At 39.5% G+C, this 17,166-nt stretch overlaps 1 protein-coding gene across 1 annotated transcript; it reads left to right on the top strand.

Annotated features, from left to right (window-relative positions):
* Window positions 1–14,622: 14,622 nt before the first annotated feature.
* Window positions 14,623–16,940, top strand: LOC148215237 (vomeronasal type-2 receptor 26-like). The gene is made up of 4 exons (XM_088143920.1): window positions 14,623–14,671; window positions 15,360–15,522; window positions 16,150–16,441; window positions 16,884–16,940. Exons 1-4 carry the CDS (start codon window positions 14,623–14,625, stop codon window positions 16,938–16,940), a joined length of 561 nt encoding a protein of 186 aa, XP_088000046.1.
* Window positions 16,941–17,166: the final 226 nt, after the last annotated feature.

Below are 17,166 nucleotides of genomic sequence, written 5' to 3'. Positions count from 1 at the left end.
TCTATATTTCTCTGTAAGCCTTGGCAAGTTTTGTTTTTTTAAGTATTCATCTATTTTTTTCTAGGGGAATGTCATGTCCTTTTTCTTCTCCTCTGATGTTCTACCTAATTGTGGAGAAATCACACCATTCCAATCTCCACCAAACACAAATTTTCATAAGAAAAACTTGTCAATCACTCCATAAGTCATTTATAAAATGTTCCTTTATCCTCATTTGTGGCATAAATTCCCAGTACCATAATTTTAGACCCTTATAATTCAACTTCCACCTCAACAAATCTGCCATGTTCATCAGTCAGTACAAGTTCTGGTTTTACTTGGGTGTTAAATGGCGTTCCCATGGAAGATCTAAGCCAATTGTTTAATTCAGTTAGGATTTCTGCAATGCAGTTTCATTACAAATTAATCCTTTTGAAAAATAACCACCCCCTTCATCCATTTTCCTTATTAAGCTTTTTAGCAAATATTCTTTATACTTTAAGTCTTGAAACCTTCTTTTAAATTTATATTCCCCCAACAAATGAAGATCTCCAGGAGAAGGATTTATCTGTGGTAAAAGAAAATCTGTCTCAGGGTCCATGCCTCCCAACCACTCAACTTGCGAGCCAACCATAAAACCTCCTGCTTTTGCAGGTAACATATGGAGACCAGCTGTCCAGCGATCAAACAGGTTATTTCACACTCCCTCCTTTGTCCAGAGGAAGTTTGAAATCCAGCGCTGGCTTGTGGGTACCGATCTCCACTATCATGCCATCTCAGGTCCCTTGAAGAGGATGAAACTGCCATTAATCCTCACCAGAAGTCCCCATTTTAGGAATTATTTTAGTGCATGCTTCTTGGTGAGACGGAGCTTTAAATATGCATAAAGATATATTTCTTTGCCATAGGTGAAATCAAGTATCTCCAGGTGTAACCCTTAAAATTTTGAGTTTGCTGGGTAGATAAGAAAAGGAGGAAATAGGATAGTGTTGTGGCCAAAACCTGGCTTAACTAAAGCAACCAAATCACTTTGAAGATACAACATAATTTTATTTGCATGCATACAAGCAATAATACAGGATATACTGCACCCCTGGAAAAAGTTTTCATACTTTGCTGAGCGGCCATGAGCAAACACAAACCAGGGCTTCTATACCTGTGGCCCACTACATTGCAAAGGCAAGACAAAGGAAAAGGCAGACACAGTGGAAAGTACAGTGTGACATTGGAATATTTTAGATAAACCCATCCATGTGACCTTATTATCATTTATTCCTTCCTACTGGGTCAGCATGCTAGCCATATTGTCTTTGAGATATGGTCAATGAAAAGAAACAATTTGGTTTCCTGGGCCACAGGTTCCTGGCTGAGTTTTCTCCCTCTTGCCACTCAGGGTCAATTCAGCTTGCTGCGAATGCCTTCTAACCAGGCCACTTTGCAGCTTCCAAATGTTGTTGTTGTTGAAGTTATTGTTGTTGTTTAAGAGCTGCCATGTGTGGAATGAGTTGCAGTAATCCAACCGAGAAGTGACTAAAGGATGAGCAACCATCAGCAGAGTGTCCCAGTCCAGGAACAGGTGCAACTGGTGCCCAAGATGGATTTGCTGGGTAACCATAAAGTGCAAAGGAGTAGAAAGATTCATGAACAGCCCAATTCCCAAAGTCAGGAGGTACACGTTGAATGGTGTGGGGTTCTTTTTTCTCTCTAGTTGTATTTTAGAGGTTATGCTGGTTCACTCTGAAGTGCAAAACAATGGCAACAACAGTAAAACCTCAATGAAGTCTGTGTGCCACTTCACAAATGTATCCTTCAGCAGTTATGTCCTCTCAGTACTTAGCACAAATCCTAGAACTGATGCTGCATATCAAATCTTCAGGGATTTTAAGGTTGCGTTACAAAAAGAAAAATAGTATTTTAGTCAAAAACAGAGATTAAAAAAAAATATTAGAACTGCACACACTTTGTGGGGAAATCATTACAGAATGCAATGAAGAGTCAGCAGCCCTGATTTACTGTGTCTTCCATATACAGGCATCCTGGACATTCTTAGCTTCATGTTGGCCTTTCTAGCTAACAACTTTCCAAATAGTTTTAATGAAGCCTTAATCCATTACCCTGCAGTTGATGTGACATTTCTGATAGTGTTTTGCAGTAATAACCACCAGTATTCTCCCAGAACCATCTAAATATACAGGAATTGGTTGGGCTGTACGTCTATATTTCCATTCCTAACAATCAAATTGGGTCCCAAGGAAAGGACAGGAAGATTGCTCTACCACCTCCATAAACTTTCTTCTGAAAAGTTTCAAAATCTCCTGTCTTGTTCCACAGACTCTCTTCTAAATGAAGCCCTTTGACACCTTAGCAATTAGGAGGAGATGCATCTAGACTCCCTTTACTTCCAGTGACATCCTTTTTGGCAAGAACTTTGGATCCCTATTATACAGTGATGGACATGTCCTCTCCCTAACATATGGAATGCCCATATTAGCAATATGATGTCTTCCCGCCTTGATGTGCCTGTTGTATCTCATAGCATTTGCTGACCAAACAGCACAAATGGATAATTAAGAGGCATTAAAAACAATGCCATAAATAGGTTGGATTACGAAAAGTGCATGTAATGCTAATTCTGACTACCACTGTATGTGGACTAGGGACAGAAAAGTTTTCTTTTCCTCTTTGATTCCATCCAACAGGCCACTCTGCCAGATTATAGACCTCAAGCTCAGTTCCTCTACCCCCAGGAGCAAGTAGAAAAAGTTTCCTGTGGCATTTCACAAGCATGTTTGCTTCAGCATTTCTACCAGTAAAGTTACCATCTCTGTAGTTATCGCAGACACTATAATTAATTCACCAGGTCAATCCTCCAGGGGCTCTCAAGATACTTCTGAAACAGATTTAGGAGCAAATTCCAGAATAGATATAAACCTCCAGTATATCATTCCCAGTTGAGGGCCATACCTCAAAACTTGTTGAAGTGTTCCTCAGCCATCGCAGGGTCAATAAGAGAACTGCTGCAATAAACTGGGTTCTCAAGATTTTGTATCCATTTGCTGTTCATAGCACAAATATATAGTCCTTGTGGTTTTCATGCTAATGTTTTCAGACTGTTGATCAGCCAGTGCCTAGTCAATTCCACACCTGACAGATTCTCCCAGATTTCAATCAACCACACATTTGAGATACACACCTTCACACTTCACACCAATATGCTACCTCACTGCTGCTGTCAACTCAAGAGGACAACCTTGTTGGAGGAATTGTATAAGACAATTGAAATTGTGCTAAACCTTCAGGGCTGGGTGACCAAGAGAAACCATTGTGGTGGCCAAAGTCTTCTGGTGCTTCCTTAAATTACAAGTGAAGAAAGAGACTAAAAATTAGGTATTAGAGTCAAGAGCAACTCTCTCTCTTCACACTTGGAGCATCCAGACATAGGTGAGGCTTCAGACAAGGGATCAGATCAATGATTGAGGCATGACATGTTCTGAAGACAGATTTCAGCATAGGAAGCAGATGTTCTGTTATCTATAGCATCCTGTTTGAATCAAGGCTGCTGGCAAAAGCAATAGAGGAGAAGCCAAATGCACAAGGATGTTTCCTTATAGGATGCTGGGGATGATTGCCATATTGCTGCTTCCAGAAGTGGCCATGAAGGTACAACCTCTTAAGTGCACTGGAGATGAAGCCATTCAAATTCCACAGGAATGGTACCAGGAGGGAGAACTTCTCATTGGTGGATTGATGTCCCATCTCCATTACTTGTTCCCCAAACTGATTTTCAATAGACATCCTTCTGAGGAATCAGTTGACCTCCCATTGTAAGAAATTATTCCCTAACCTGATTTTAATCTAATCATGCTCTGTTCTTTCCATCTCTGTAAAACAGAGAGGCTCCTTCATCATCTGTTAAATAATATAAATGTATCATGGGCCTATGTTCAGAGTCACTGGTCTGAGATGGGCGGCTATATTAATTGAATAAATAAATAAATAAATAAATAAATAAATAAATAAATATCCTTTCTACTAGCTTGATAAATATAAATGATTTGTTAATTCAACATCCTATTTTCTAATTTAAGCAAAAGCCAATAGACCAGGGCAAGCAGATATTCTGTGGAGAACTGAACCCTGTTCCCAGTTGGACATAAAAGCACCAGCCCTAATTCGCCATAGCTTAAAAGGCACAATAATATTTTAAAGATAGCCATGTCTACCCTCAAGCTTTTTTTAGTCCATTAGAACCAGCAATTCATTGACTGTGGAATGAAAAATAATTCCCAAAGCCTTGGGGAGGCATTAGGTATTTAAAACTATGTCTCTATTTTTTATTTATTTATTAGATTACTGTCCTAATTCAAAAAAACCACATGGCATCTTACAATCTTTGAAACAGCAATGCAAACTTGAAAGACAAAAGCTCATAAGAAGAGTATGGGCTTTTCCTTTCACAATCTTCTCTTAAGCCCTCAGAGCAGAAACAGTTCACTGTGGAAGGAAAAAGGAATGTCTAAATTTATGGCTTTCTTGTTTATTTCTCCCTTCCTCATCACTGAGATTGCCCTGTAATATTTAGTCACAAATTAGTTCCACTCAGCTCAGATTCTTTCTCCTGTAAATTGGAAAGGATCTCATTGAAAAATCAACCCACTCTGTTTCTTCCAACTGACTAACCTGTCTTCTCTTCAGAGCTTTGGGGCACATCTTGTGGAGGATTTAATGATTAATGCCATCCATGATTTTGAATCATTTCAAAGAGCAAAATGTTTAACTTTTACAACACTGAATGTCCTCGGGCTGATTGTGCAGGAATAAATTATTGTTATAATGTAAATGTTTTGTCATTATGGATTGAATGAAAGTTTATAAAGGACTAATGCATGGAAAGATATATATGGAAATAATTGCTCCTTTCTAAAGGCAGGCAAAAAAGAGATTTCTTCTGTAGACCTTTCCTACATGAGAACTATTCAGATATTTCAGCAATGTTATCAGGTCTCCCTTCTATAAAATCTTTCATAGTTCCGCCGATTATTCCAATAGGAACTCATTACATTCTACTCAACCATCTGGAAGACCTTTCCTTCACCTTTTTTCGCAGTTTAGGTATCTGTTAAAGGGTGCAATTAAACAATCCACTTTATATTGGATATAAATCTTGAATCATAGGAAACAAACTCTGGAATTTCAGCAATATCTCTAATATACACAACACGAGGGCAGTCTAAGAAAGCAAAATCAAAACATACTTCCCTTGTTTTCAATCCGTCTTTATTGTGATTATTTTTCCAACTTGATAACTCTTCCTTAGTAGCATAATGCATAGCACAATTCTCTTTTGAAGCAAGTCACTTTATTTGCAGTGTGGTGACAAAGTTCTACCAACACGTCTTAGCTTTAGTGTTTGCCATAAAAGAGATCAACAAGGATCCAAAGATCTTGCCCAACATCACTCTTGGCTTCCACATCTATGACAGCTACTCTGATTCACTGATGACCTATCATACAACTCTGGACCTGCTTTTTAAGTTACATAAAATTGTCCCCAATTACATTTGTGGAACTGAAAAGGAAATTATGGGAATCATTGGAGGACTGAGCTCTGAAACGTCCATACGCATAGCAGAAATTTTGCAGCTTTTCAAGATTCCACAGGTTGGTTCCATAGGTAAAGATAGCAGGAATTATAACTAACCGAGAGATTATGTGCTCTTGATTCAAGGAGCAACTTGATGGTTTATCAGTAGAGATGTAGAATTAAATATGAAACAGGATAAGGTGTGGAGTTTGGTTAATATAAAGTTTCACTAATTGTATGGCTGCTTTCAGAAATTGTAAGATGAATCGACACATACAGAATTTTAGAGAATAGTTGTTTGAATCTGTGTGATTATGCTGGCTATCCTTAATTGCCTCACTTATTTCAATTCATATATTTTAAGCATAATGAACAAAACTAAGTTTAATATTTAAAGATGTGGAAGACAGCATGTGGAAGAATGGTTGACCTAAGATACATTCAAATGTGTGATTCTTGAAATTCAAAAGTTTAGATTAGCTACAACAAAAAGGCCTGAAATACACGAGGGGGGGGGGAGGGAGGGAGGGAGAGAGGGAGAGAGGGAGAGAGAGAGAGAGAGAGAGAGAGAGAGAAGATTCAGAAATGGTATTTGGGACATCTCTAAACCAAATCAATATATTTAACATCCATATTTTGAAAAATAGACTTTTAAAATTGTTGACATCAATAAAAATAGAAGGACTCCATCCATACTTTCTCTCTCGTTCTCTCTCTTTCTCTTATTCCTCCCTTCTTTCCTTTAGATTTCATATGGCTCATTTGAATTGGCAGTGACTGATGAATCGCGTTTCCCCCCTTTTTATCGCATGGCCCCCGGAGAAGCTCTTCAGTATGAGGGTTTAGTTCAGCTCCTTCTGTACTTTGGATGGAAATGGGTAGGACTTGTCATTGCAGATGACAAACATGGAGAACATTTCATACAGACGCTGGAGCCCATGCTCTCAAAAAATAAAATCTGCTCTGAATTCACTGAAAGAGTTGACAGAAATTTCCATTTTTATGAGCTAGATGACATGCTTGAACTAACTGTGAGTCACGTTACCTTGTTCACAGAGAAGACAGCCAATGCAGTTATTATATATGGAGAAAATATCGTCTTTATGTGGCTGGCCTCTACTCTGCTGGTGACCACAGTTTTTCCTCTAACAACTTTTAATGCTTCACAGATACTTTCTGCAAGAAAAGTGTGGATTACGATGGCCCAAAATGATTTCACATTACATTCCTTACAAAAGGCTGTTGATATGCAAATGTTCAATGGGGCTATTTCCTTCTCAATTAGCACAAAAGAACTTCCAGGTTTCCAATCACTTCTACAGGCTCTCACCCCTTCTACAGCAGACCAAAATGGCTTTATTAGAGATTTCTGGAAGCAAGCTTTTGACTGCGCAGTACCAAATCGTGATGATCCTAAAGAGGAAGAATGTACTGGAGAGGAACGGCTGGAGGACCTTCCTGCTACTTTCTTTGAAACCAGCATGCTTGGCCATAGTTACAGTATCTATAATGCTGTCTATGCAGTGGCTCAAGCCTTACATGTTGCTCTCACATTTAGGATGGATCAGAGCATACTAAAAGGCAGGGATCAAGTGCGATCAAAGAATGTAGAACCCTGGCAGGTAAGATTTCCTCTTTCTCAATGCTGTTTTAAAATATTCTCCATGGTTACAACAGAGTGGCAAGACTTAATTAGTCCACAGATCATTGTAGGCCAACCACCTAAACCTCACCTTTGTCCATCATTCATACATTACAAGTATTGACCCATTAAAGATATTGTCCTTTGCCTGCACCTCTCTGTTTAACTGTTCCCTCTTTCCACAGCAACACAGCTGGTCTTTAACCTCCTACTGCCTTTCTAGCCCTCTGACTGGATTTCCTTCCATTGCTTCTTCTTGCTCTTTTCCCACTTCCTTTCCGAAATGTCACCAAAGAAAACCAAGTACCAAAAGTGATTTTAATATCTAACATGGAATAAGGCCCAGTAATAACAAACTGCTACACACCTCCATACTTTTTTATTCCTGGTGAAGAAAGGCTTCCTATCCAAAAAGGTGTGTTGTGTGAGGCCATTAGGAAGCATATTTGTTCCTGTTTAACCCTTATTCTCTTTCTTTGGGAAGCTCCACTCATTTCTGCAGAGAATTTCCTTCAACAACAGCGCTGGAGATGAAATTAAGTTAAATGATCAGGGAGAATTAGAGGCTGAATTTGACATTGTGAACTTGGTCATTTTCCCAAATAACTCCTATATCAGGGTCCACGTTGGAGAAGTGCGCCCACATGCATCTCCAGGAAAAACCTTCATCATTAATGAAGACAGAATCCAGTGGCATCACAAATTCACTCAGGTACCACAGCAATAACATGGACTAAAAGAACCAGTTTCATATACACTCCTTTTTACACACCTACCCTTTCTTTGGCCGGTTGCTAGCAACTAGCTCATATGCCCCAAGTATGTTTCTGTCCATCTCTATCTAAGGTGTGCAAAAGCAGATTTATTATTGGACTGCTTCAGGATGGATATTCTAATACTTTAGAGTTTCCAACTTGTGAAAGGAAATCTATTTTCCTCTCACTGAATGTGGGAACCACAGTGACATGCCCAGATGTGGGGCTGTCCAAGTGCAGGAGGTATTGATATCAAGTCCTTCATTCCCCAGAAGGAACTCAGATGTAACCACAGTTCAATAATATATTTCATGCTGGGTGAGGCAAAGCCTCCTCTTCTTCTTGTGAAATGAACAATAATACCTTCAAGACCCTCAAAGCTTTGGATTCCTTCCATGAATTGCCAATAAATTCTTCATCATCATCATCATCATCATAGGAGGAGGAGGAAGAGGAGGAGGAGAAGGAGCAGCAGCAGCAGCCACCTGGAAAAGCACCATCTGAAATGGAATTGCTGCTCAATATCGTTCAAATATACAGCCAAGATATTGCAACGGAGTTTGGACAAATGTGCCACCCTTACCATCAACAAGGGAAAAATAGTGAAAACTGAAGGAATCAAGATGCCCAATGGAAATAGCATCAAGAAGATCACTGCAAATACATGGGCATCCTTCAGGCTGAACAACAGCAAGCACACTGACTTCAAGAAGAAGGTTAGTAGTGAATACATCAGAAGAGTGAAGAAGATCTTAAAGTCCAAAATATCATCAAGGCGATTAACACCTCAGCACTTCCAGTCATTAGATATACAGCTGGAATAGTGGACTGGACTCAAGTGGAACTAAAAGCCCTGGATAGGAAGACCAGAAAAATCATAACAATAAAAAATGCCCTTCATGCATGCAGCGACGTTGACAAACTCTACCTACTAAAGAGCATAGGTGGGCATGAAATGTTACAAGTACACCAGAAAGTTGAAGAAGAAAAAACAGCATTGGAAGAATATCTGAAGGACAGTGAAGAAGATGCATGGAAGCTAGTATACCATGAAGGCTTGCTGAATACCAAAGAAACCAAACTGGCCTATAAGAAAGGCCAAATGAAGTACAGAAAAGCGATAAGGCAAGGCAAAGTATTACATGGCCACTACACAAAACAATTAGCAGGCAAAGCAGATAACAACAAGACCTGGCAATGGCTAAGAGCAAGAAAGTTGACGAAAGAGACAGAGGGGCTAATTCTGGCTGCACAAGACCAAGCCTTAAGAACAAATCCATATAAAGTCAGAATTGAGAAGACAGCAAGAGACAGTAAAGGCCGCCTCTGCCAAAAAGCTGAAGGAACAATGGACCACCTAGTTACTTGCTGCAAGGAGATCACACAGACTGACTACAAACAACGGCATGACAAAGTAGCAACAAGGCTGCATTGGAATATCTGCAAGAAATACCATTTGCTGCAAGCAAGAACTGGTGGACCACAAAACAGACAAAGTAATAGAAAATGAAGAAGCTAAAGTGCCCTGGGACTTTAGAATTCAAACAGACAAGCACCTGCCACACAGCACCCCAGAATTAACAATTGTTGATAAGGAAGACAAGAAAATCTGCAGCAGAATAGAAGAGAAAGAACTGGAAAAAAATCGCAGAATGCAAAGACCTGCAAAGAATGACTGTCACAAAAAAAAGCAAAGATAGTACCAATAGTTACAGGCACCTTAGGTGCAATCCCAAAACACCCTGCCTGGGGAAATCATAGTAGAATGTCATGAAGGCTCCGTCACCATGTTCTACTGTGTCCTGGGCTACATGGGCTTCCTGGCCCTTCTCAGCTTCACAGTGGCCTTCCTAGCCAGGAAGTTGCCAGACAGTTTCAACGAAGCCAAGTTCATCACTTTCAGCATGTTGGTTTTCTGCAGTGTTTGGCTGACCTTTGTGCCCACCTATCTGAGCACCAAAGGAAAATACATGGTGGTGGTGGAGATCTTTTCTATCCTCTCTTCCAGTGCTGGCTTACTGGGATGCATCTTCACCCCAAAATGTTATATTATTGTAATTAGGCCAGAGTGTAATACAAGAGAGCAACTCATACGTAGAAAAATATAGGAACTTTTCTTATTTCATCACAACTGCCAGTGTATCACCAGATGTAGACCAGTCTATTCACTGTAGACTTAACACTGTGCATTGCTCTCTTCTCTGTTTCTGCATAAAACTGAAGCATAGATTACGTTGTTTTTCACAGCATAGGCGGCTTCCTGGATTAATTGCATGATGGACAGATCCTAAATTGTTTGTCTCTTGCAATCTAATGATTTCAACTCAATCCTACTTGAAAATCTTTGTTAAGTATTTTGTGAGAAGATGAGCCAGAATCAGCACAACGTGTTGAAGGGCACTGGCTTACTTGATTTCTATCCCAACAGTGTAGAGCACTAGTTTATTTAACCCAATTAAGTGTACATTTTGCTTAATATAATAGAAATATTTTTTAAAAATTATTCTGACAGTCTTATAGGACTTTGAAAAAACTTTTAGTATGTTTGGATAGTGAGGATCCATCCATATTTGGCAGTGGAGGAATTGCAGGTATGACACTTGGAAACTAGGTTAGGAAAAAAACAATGATCCGTGTAGATACGGCTGTTTACCTCGTTCTTTGTGAGTGTACAAAAAGAGAATTAAACACCCTGTTACATTTCTGTTGTAACTTGTGGGGAGAGTGTCAGTGATCCCAGTCACATTCTGGCATTAGTTTTCCTGGGTCAGCCTTTTGTCAGCTTTCAGTTGATCTGCCCTCTTGAGCTCTTAGGCCTGTCCTCATTCGCCTCCTGATCCACTCGCAGGTTGCACTGTGATCGGTTTTTCTCCAGGAAAAGTTACTATGGTAGGGCAGCCAATCTGCACACATTCTCTGCTTCAGACGTACCTGTGGCTGAGCTCAACAAGTGAGAAGAAGCCTAAAAATCCTTCTGTTCACCATGGTGACTTCTGAACAAGTACAACCAACATTTAGCACCACTAAACTATGTTCCTCCAAACTGGTCTGAGTGAAACAGCAAAAGCAACAACAACAAGGGATTTGTCCTGTGCCCGACTGCCTAATTTGTGTTTTTCCTTTTTTCCTTTCCTCTTTCAGAGAATCACTCCCCACCCCTTGCAGAGGAGAGAGATTGCATAAACAAGCAATCTCTTCCCGAATGTGATGGACTGGAATGGAGGAAGGGGGGTGAAAACGGTGCTCTCGTGTCCAGAGCAACGCTCTGGAGATAAGCGGAGAAAGCTGGCGCATCCCTAAACATTCCAGAAGATAGTAGAGAGTTGTGCCTGGGAACTACTGGTCAGTCTGAAAAGATTGATGTCAGGCCTAGCCCAAGGAACTCCTGGAGACCGTGTAGGTTCAATCAGCAAGGTTTATTAGCTAGCGCTTATTCACAGAATCTTTTCAGACTGACCAGTAGTTCCCAGGCACAACTCTCTACTATCTTCTGGAATGTTTAGGGATGCGCCAGCTTTCTCCGCTTATCTCCAGAGCGTTGCTCTGGAGACGAGAGCACCATTTTCACCCCCCTTCCTCCATTCCAGTCCATCACACCGAACTACTTTTCTTTGCAGTGCAGCACTGCTCTAATTAGCGAGATGCATGCTAATTAGCACCCTGGGCCAGCTTGCTCTGCTCTCGGAAGTTGGCAAAGCCCCTAATCCATTGCACCCTAAAAGCTTTCTTGTGCAATTTGAAGTGGTTCCGGGCTCCGGGCTCACAGCCACCAGCACCCTAAGCAAGCAGCCACCACCAAGGCATTCCTTTCAATGGGTATTCCCCATTGGGTGCTTCCTAACTCTCTTGTCATTTTTTTGTCCTCAATGAATATAAATGCAAACATTCATTTCCCCTTATTAATTATCCCAGAAGAAGAGGTGAGAATTCCAAGGGGTGGGGGAGTAGGGAATAGGATTGACCCTTTTTACCCAGCTTCCTGGTGAGTTGAGTTCTGGACCATGAACATCACCAGGCTGTTTGGGGTCATTTCCTCCTGATGTAAGTCTTTAGGGGTGATTTCTTAATAAACCTTTTTCAAGATTTATTACCTCTCTGGCATCTCTCTTGGCGTTCTTCTTTGCTGTCAGTCCTGCAAATTCTAAATTAAGTGTCGACATGCAGATTAATGGAAACAGGACTACAGACAGAGGGCCTGGCAGGCAGACTCCCCTACAAATGCCCACAAATAAAATATGGATTCACAGCAATGGGAGTTCCAGCTAAGGCTAGAAGGAGAACTGATTTTTCAAGGGCTTTGAAGAACTAGATTTTTTAGAAGTTAATATTGCATCAGGGCTAGCTGGCAACTGAAGTCATTTTACAGGCAGAAATCACAGCACGGGGATAGTAAATGGTTGTGTGATAGACCTTAATACCCACTTCAGGGGAAGTACAATGAGTTAAAAGTGAATGTGAGAAAGCATTACAATCTTATGGAAAATGCAGTAAGTAATATATCATGAAGTGACTGCCCTATCACAAGTTTTGTCCTTCTTCCTCAACCATTCCAGGCAAGCTCCCCAACTTACATGTGACATATTTTCCTCCACCTAGTGCCTCCTCATGATCTTCATGATGATGTGCTCAGAAAGGGCTGTTCACTTCTCTTGATATATCTCTGAGTACCCCCAAACTCTTGGTTTTTCTCATTTTCTTTCTCTTGAACATACACAAGGTACAGTCACATAAAACAGTGACCCTTTGAGAGACTGGGAATCCATAATCAACTTTTACCAACAACTTCTTCATTTCAACAAGAGGTTGCTTTTGATTATTGTATTTATCTATTTATCTATTTGGCAGTTTATAAGCCACCTGAATCTAAGCAGACTCTGAGCAGTGAACAAAAGATGTAACAACACAATTTAAAAAACAGTAGAAAAGCAATTAAAACAACCATAAATCAAATACCTGCACTAGTTGCCCATAATCAGAGCTAAAAGCATGCTGGAATAATATTGATATTACTTGCTTGCAAAATGCAAAAAGTGTTGAGGACACACATACTTCCAGAGAAATGGAACTGGAAGAGGTTAGTCTATATACCAATATTAAAGAAATGAGACTTAACAGAGTGTGCAATTTCACATGCTAGCAGGATAATGCTAAGGGCCATTCAAATCAGATTAGAGCCTTACATGGAAAGGGAAACACCAGACATTCAAGCTAATTTTAGAAAAGACCAAGGAACAAGAAGCATTACTGCTGATGCCCTCTGGATACTTGAAAAAGCCAAAGAACACCAACAAGGAGTCAATATGTACATCATTGATTCTAGAAAGGCCTTTGACTATAGAAAGGCTTTGGATTGGATTGAACAGGTCAGGCTGTGGAATGTCCTCAGGAAAATGGGAAGAAGTGCATTATTCCCACTTTCTAGAAAGAATTAATATGGTTCCAAAATCTCTTAAATGATGCATCCAGAGTTGATAAAATGAACATGCCAATTCCTCAAGAGAGCACATTTGAATCTCCATGGAACAATCTCTGGGTGATGAAATAGTTAGAGGAACAATAAACAAACAAATAAAAAAGCACTTTCTTCAAAGCCAGTTTAAGTTGCTTTTCCCAGACATTTGGTCATTCAAAGAATTTGATGAGGCAGGAAGATGTCCATCTTGGTTCTGCTGGGACAGTTCTGTGGTTTTTGAGGAGCAGCAACCATAATGCCTTTTTTTGATGAGCATGGAAATATTGGAACTGGAACATAATGTTTTCAGAATTCTATTCTTGGTGCTCTATTTAGATCTAGAACATGAGGCTCCTAGATTGCTCTTCTGCCAGATACATTTCTTCCAAGGGATTTAGCAAGGAATAATCTTTTTAATGCTTTCATGAAACAAATCACTTTCTATAGACTAATATCACTGATGACATATTGGAAATCCAAGAAGTCTGTGACATATTGGAAGTATCTTTTATTCAGCTGGGATGAAGGAGACAGTGTATAATAAACTCTGGGGCTAATAACTGGATTCATCAAAACCAGTATTCTTGGTTATAGGTTTTGTTCCCAAATATATTTTTATTTAACCAGAGCATCCCAAATATATTTTTATTTAACCAGAGCATCCATCATTAGCTTCCAAATAGTGAGTATGACCAGGTAATCAAATGTGTGTTGCTTGTAATGGGTGTTGCATGTGTTCAATTATCTGGCCATGCCTGCCATTTTGAAGTCAGTGACCATCACAGTGGATGACCTTGGATGTAACTACAGCTTAATTGAGCTGTACTGCCCATAAACAATTAGGGTGTTGAGTGAGATCCAGTCATCTGACATATTTTCTGACTCATAGTACCTCCTGCCACAGTTGATAAGTATGGCAACTTTCCTTGAGAATGGAAAATTGGATCAGGAGATAATCACATCTCATGTATCAGTCCAAAAAAAAAAAATCAAAAATAGAAGTAAGCTGTTCTGCCTAAGACTACCTCTGAAGATCTCTAAAGGGTGACCAGACTAGTTAGTATAAAATATAGTACCAAAATTATTAGCTAGCAATGAAATAGGGGAATAATCTATTGAGCAATCACTACAGGTAGTCCTTGTTTAGTGAGCATAATTGGGACCGGCAACTTCGTTGTTAAGCAGAGTGGTCGTTAACTCAACTGTGACTATGCTTATGATCTTACTTCAAATTTCCTTTGCTTTACAGACCTGCAAAGGTCTTAAATGCGAGAATTGTTCATAAAGTTACTTTTTCATCAGTGTCATAACTGTAAATCATCACTAAACAAGGCAGTTGCTAAACAAGGACTACCTGTACGGGCATAAGCAACAGTCTCACAAAAATACAGACCAATTTCATTCCAAGTATCTCCTTCTTCCGAGTCATTCTACCCATCCAAAAATTCACTATGGTTCATTCTGGAATTTCAGGATTGATGCAATAATTCTGCAAGCAAAATAAGATTCTTCCAACATTCTACCAATTACCATGTTTACTTAAGAAGTTCTGTTACTGAAAGCATCACATATTACTTTCCCTGTAGCTGTCATAAATACTGTAATTAATTTGCCAGATCAAACCTTTAGTGGCTCTTCAGATGACACTGAACAAAATAGTCAGAAGGGAAGTCTACAATGGATATAAAGAGCAGCTAAGTTGGGGCAGGATAGTCATCGGGGACTTTGTCTGTTTCAGCTCTGACCATCTTTATTTAGTAAGGCTTTTAAGAAGTATTTTGGCCCAGCAAAAGCAGGTGTCAAAAGCCAGCTTATCTAAATATAGGATCCAGACAGTACCAGAAATGGTGCTTCCTCTAAATTTGAGAGAGGCAAGATATGGTAGGACTTCTGCCCATTGGATGATAAGGATTGTGGTCATACTGCTATCCCACATAGCAATCAAAGCACAAACAATTAAATGTACTGGAAATAACTACCTTCATATTCAACATGAATGGTACCAGGCAGGTGACCTCCTCATTGGTGGGATAGTGTCACATGTTCATTACTTGTTCCCTGAGATTTCCTTCACCCAGAAGCCTTCTCAGGAGTCTTTTCATATCTCACTGTAAGTTATCATTTCCTGCCCTAATATATGATGTTAGTTTTGGTTTTAAGCTAATGGTTCCTCTTAATTTAACCTTCTAGTTATCTCACAGATAAAGCCATCATGTATATATCCTGCTTTGGCCATTACAAGATTTACAGAATTTAGAGCTACCAAAGACTGAACAGAGGATCCCAATTTTCAGGGGGAAAGGTTATCCCAGAAGAAATCTCCTTTTTGCATGGGCATGATGGAAAATGCCTTCTTCTACAAGACAAATCCACATCTTTGAAGAAGGATGTCATCTCCTCTTTTCTGGCTCGTCCAGCCTTCCTAAGTAGAACTTACTTTTATACAGTTGATCAATTTCATTCTCTTGCTCTCAGTTTGTTCCTAATTAATTACATTCTTCTTTGCCAGTGGCATCTAACATTGGTTTCCATCTGACAAATGTAGAATAAAATTTCTGGTACTTCTTTAAAATGTAGAACTCTCTAAGGATTCCAGGAAATGTAACCTTAAAAGTAGATCCCTTGATTCCAGTACAAATTCCTCAGAATTTTCTTTGTTAGGAAGGGCTTTCCCATTGCATTCCGTGAGATAACGCATGATAGAATTATTTTGTGAAGTAGGTCGCTTTATTTGCAGCATGGTGACAAAGTTCTACCAACATGTCTTGGCCTTAGTGTTTGCCATTAACGAGATCAATGAGAATCACCAGATCTTGCCAAATGTCACTCTTGGATTTCACATCTATGACAGCTACTCTGAATCAAAGATGACCTACCAAAGTAGTCTGGATCTACTCTTCAAATTGCATAAGATTGTCCCCAATTACATCTGTCATATGAAAAAAAAAGTCATAGGAGTCATTGGTGGACTGAGCTCCGATACCTCTTCATGCATGGCAGACATTTTTCACCTTTATAAAATTCCACAGGTAGGATCTAAGGCATCAGTTGAGGGAACTGCTATCAATCACAGATTATTCCCTCTTGTTTCTGCTTCTTATAACCATCTCAATGATTTACAAGAAGATGCATGAATAAAAATACAAAAGTCAGAATAAAATGTGGAATTCCACTACTATGATAATGTTCATGCAAATTTTAATTATATTTAGGAGATGGCTATATTCAGAAACTGTGTTTGTAATCTAAAAGTAAATTAATTAACTTGCTTCAGTGGACATCATCTATGGAAGATTAAGTCTGAATACCACCTTCAATAATAAATATTTTGAGTTATGCTTAAGTGTATCTGGGGAAAAATAACTTACTAATGGTATGTGTGAGAAAAATAAAATTATATTGTCAATACCCTTAAATCAAACATTTACATAGATTTAGATGAAAAAAGTCTGCTTTTTTATTTGATTTCAGTGGGACATCAAATGGAAACAGTTTCTTAACAAAGATGAATACACAAAGTTGCAATAAAGGAGTTTTGTGGGGGGGGGGGTCTTTTCTTTTGTCATTTTTGTGCCTTCAAGTCAGTCGTGACTTCTGGAGACTGCCTGGACAAGTCCCTGCAGCTTTCTTGGTTTTTCAGAAGTGGTTTGCTACTGCCTCCTTCCTAGGGCTGAGAGAGAGTGACTGGCCCAAGGTCACCCAGCTGGCTTTGTGCCTCAACCAAGACTAGAACTCATGGTCTCCTGTTTTCTAG

Source organism: Python bivittatus, unplaced genomic scaffold (assembly GCF_059951505.1).
Source record: "Python bivittatus isolate LINGU-HERP-01145 unplaced genomic scaffold, Pbiv_v1 ctg000430_np1212, whole genome shotgun sequence".
Taxonomy (NCBI): Eukaryota; Metazoa; Chordata; class Lepidosauria; order Squamata; family Pythonidae; genus Python; species Python bivittatus.
Note: the sequence above shows the minus strand (reverse complement) of the source record. Positions and strands in the feature narration are given on the sequence as shown.

What these genes read in the sequence shown, in the direction of transcription:
- LOC148215237 (XM_088143920.1), top strand. Translation starts at nt 14,623, where the DNA reads ATGCTTATGATCTTACTTCAAATTTCCTTTGCTTTACAGACCTGCAAA. An exon ending in TGCTTTACAGACCTGCAAAG is followed by an intron (nt 14,672 to 15,359) that starts GTCTTAAATGCG and finishes TAGCAATCAAAG; the next exon opens with CACAAACAATTAAATGTACT. An exon ending in GAGTCTTTTCATATCTCACT is followed by an intron (nt 15,523 to 16,149) that starts GTAAGTTATCAT and finishes CTTTATTTGCAG; the next exon opens with CATGGTGACAAAGTTCTACC.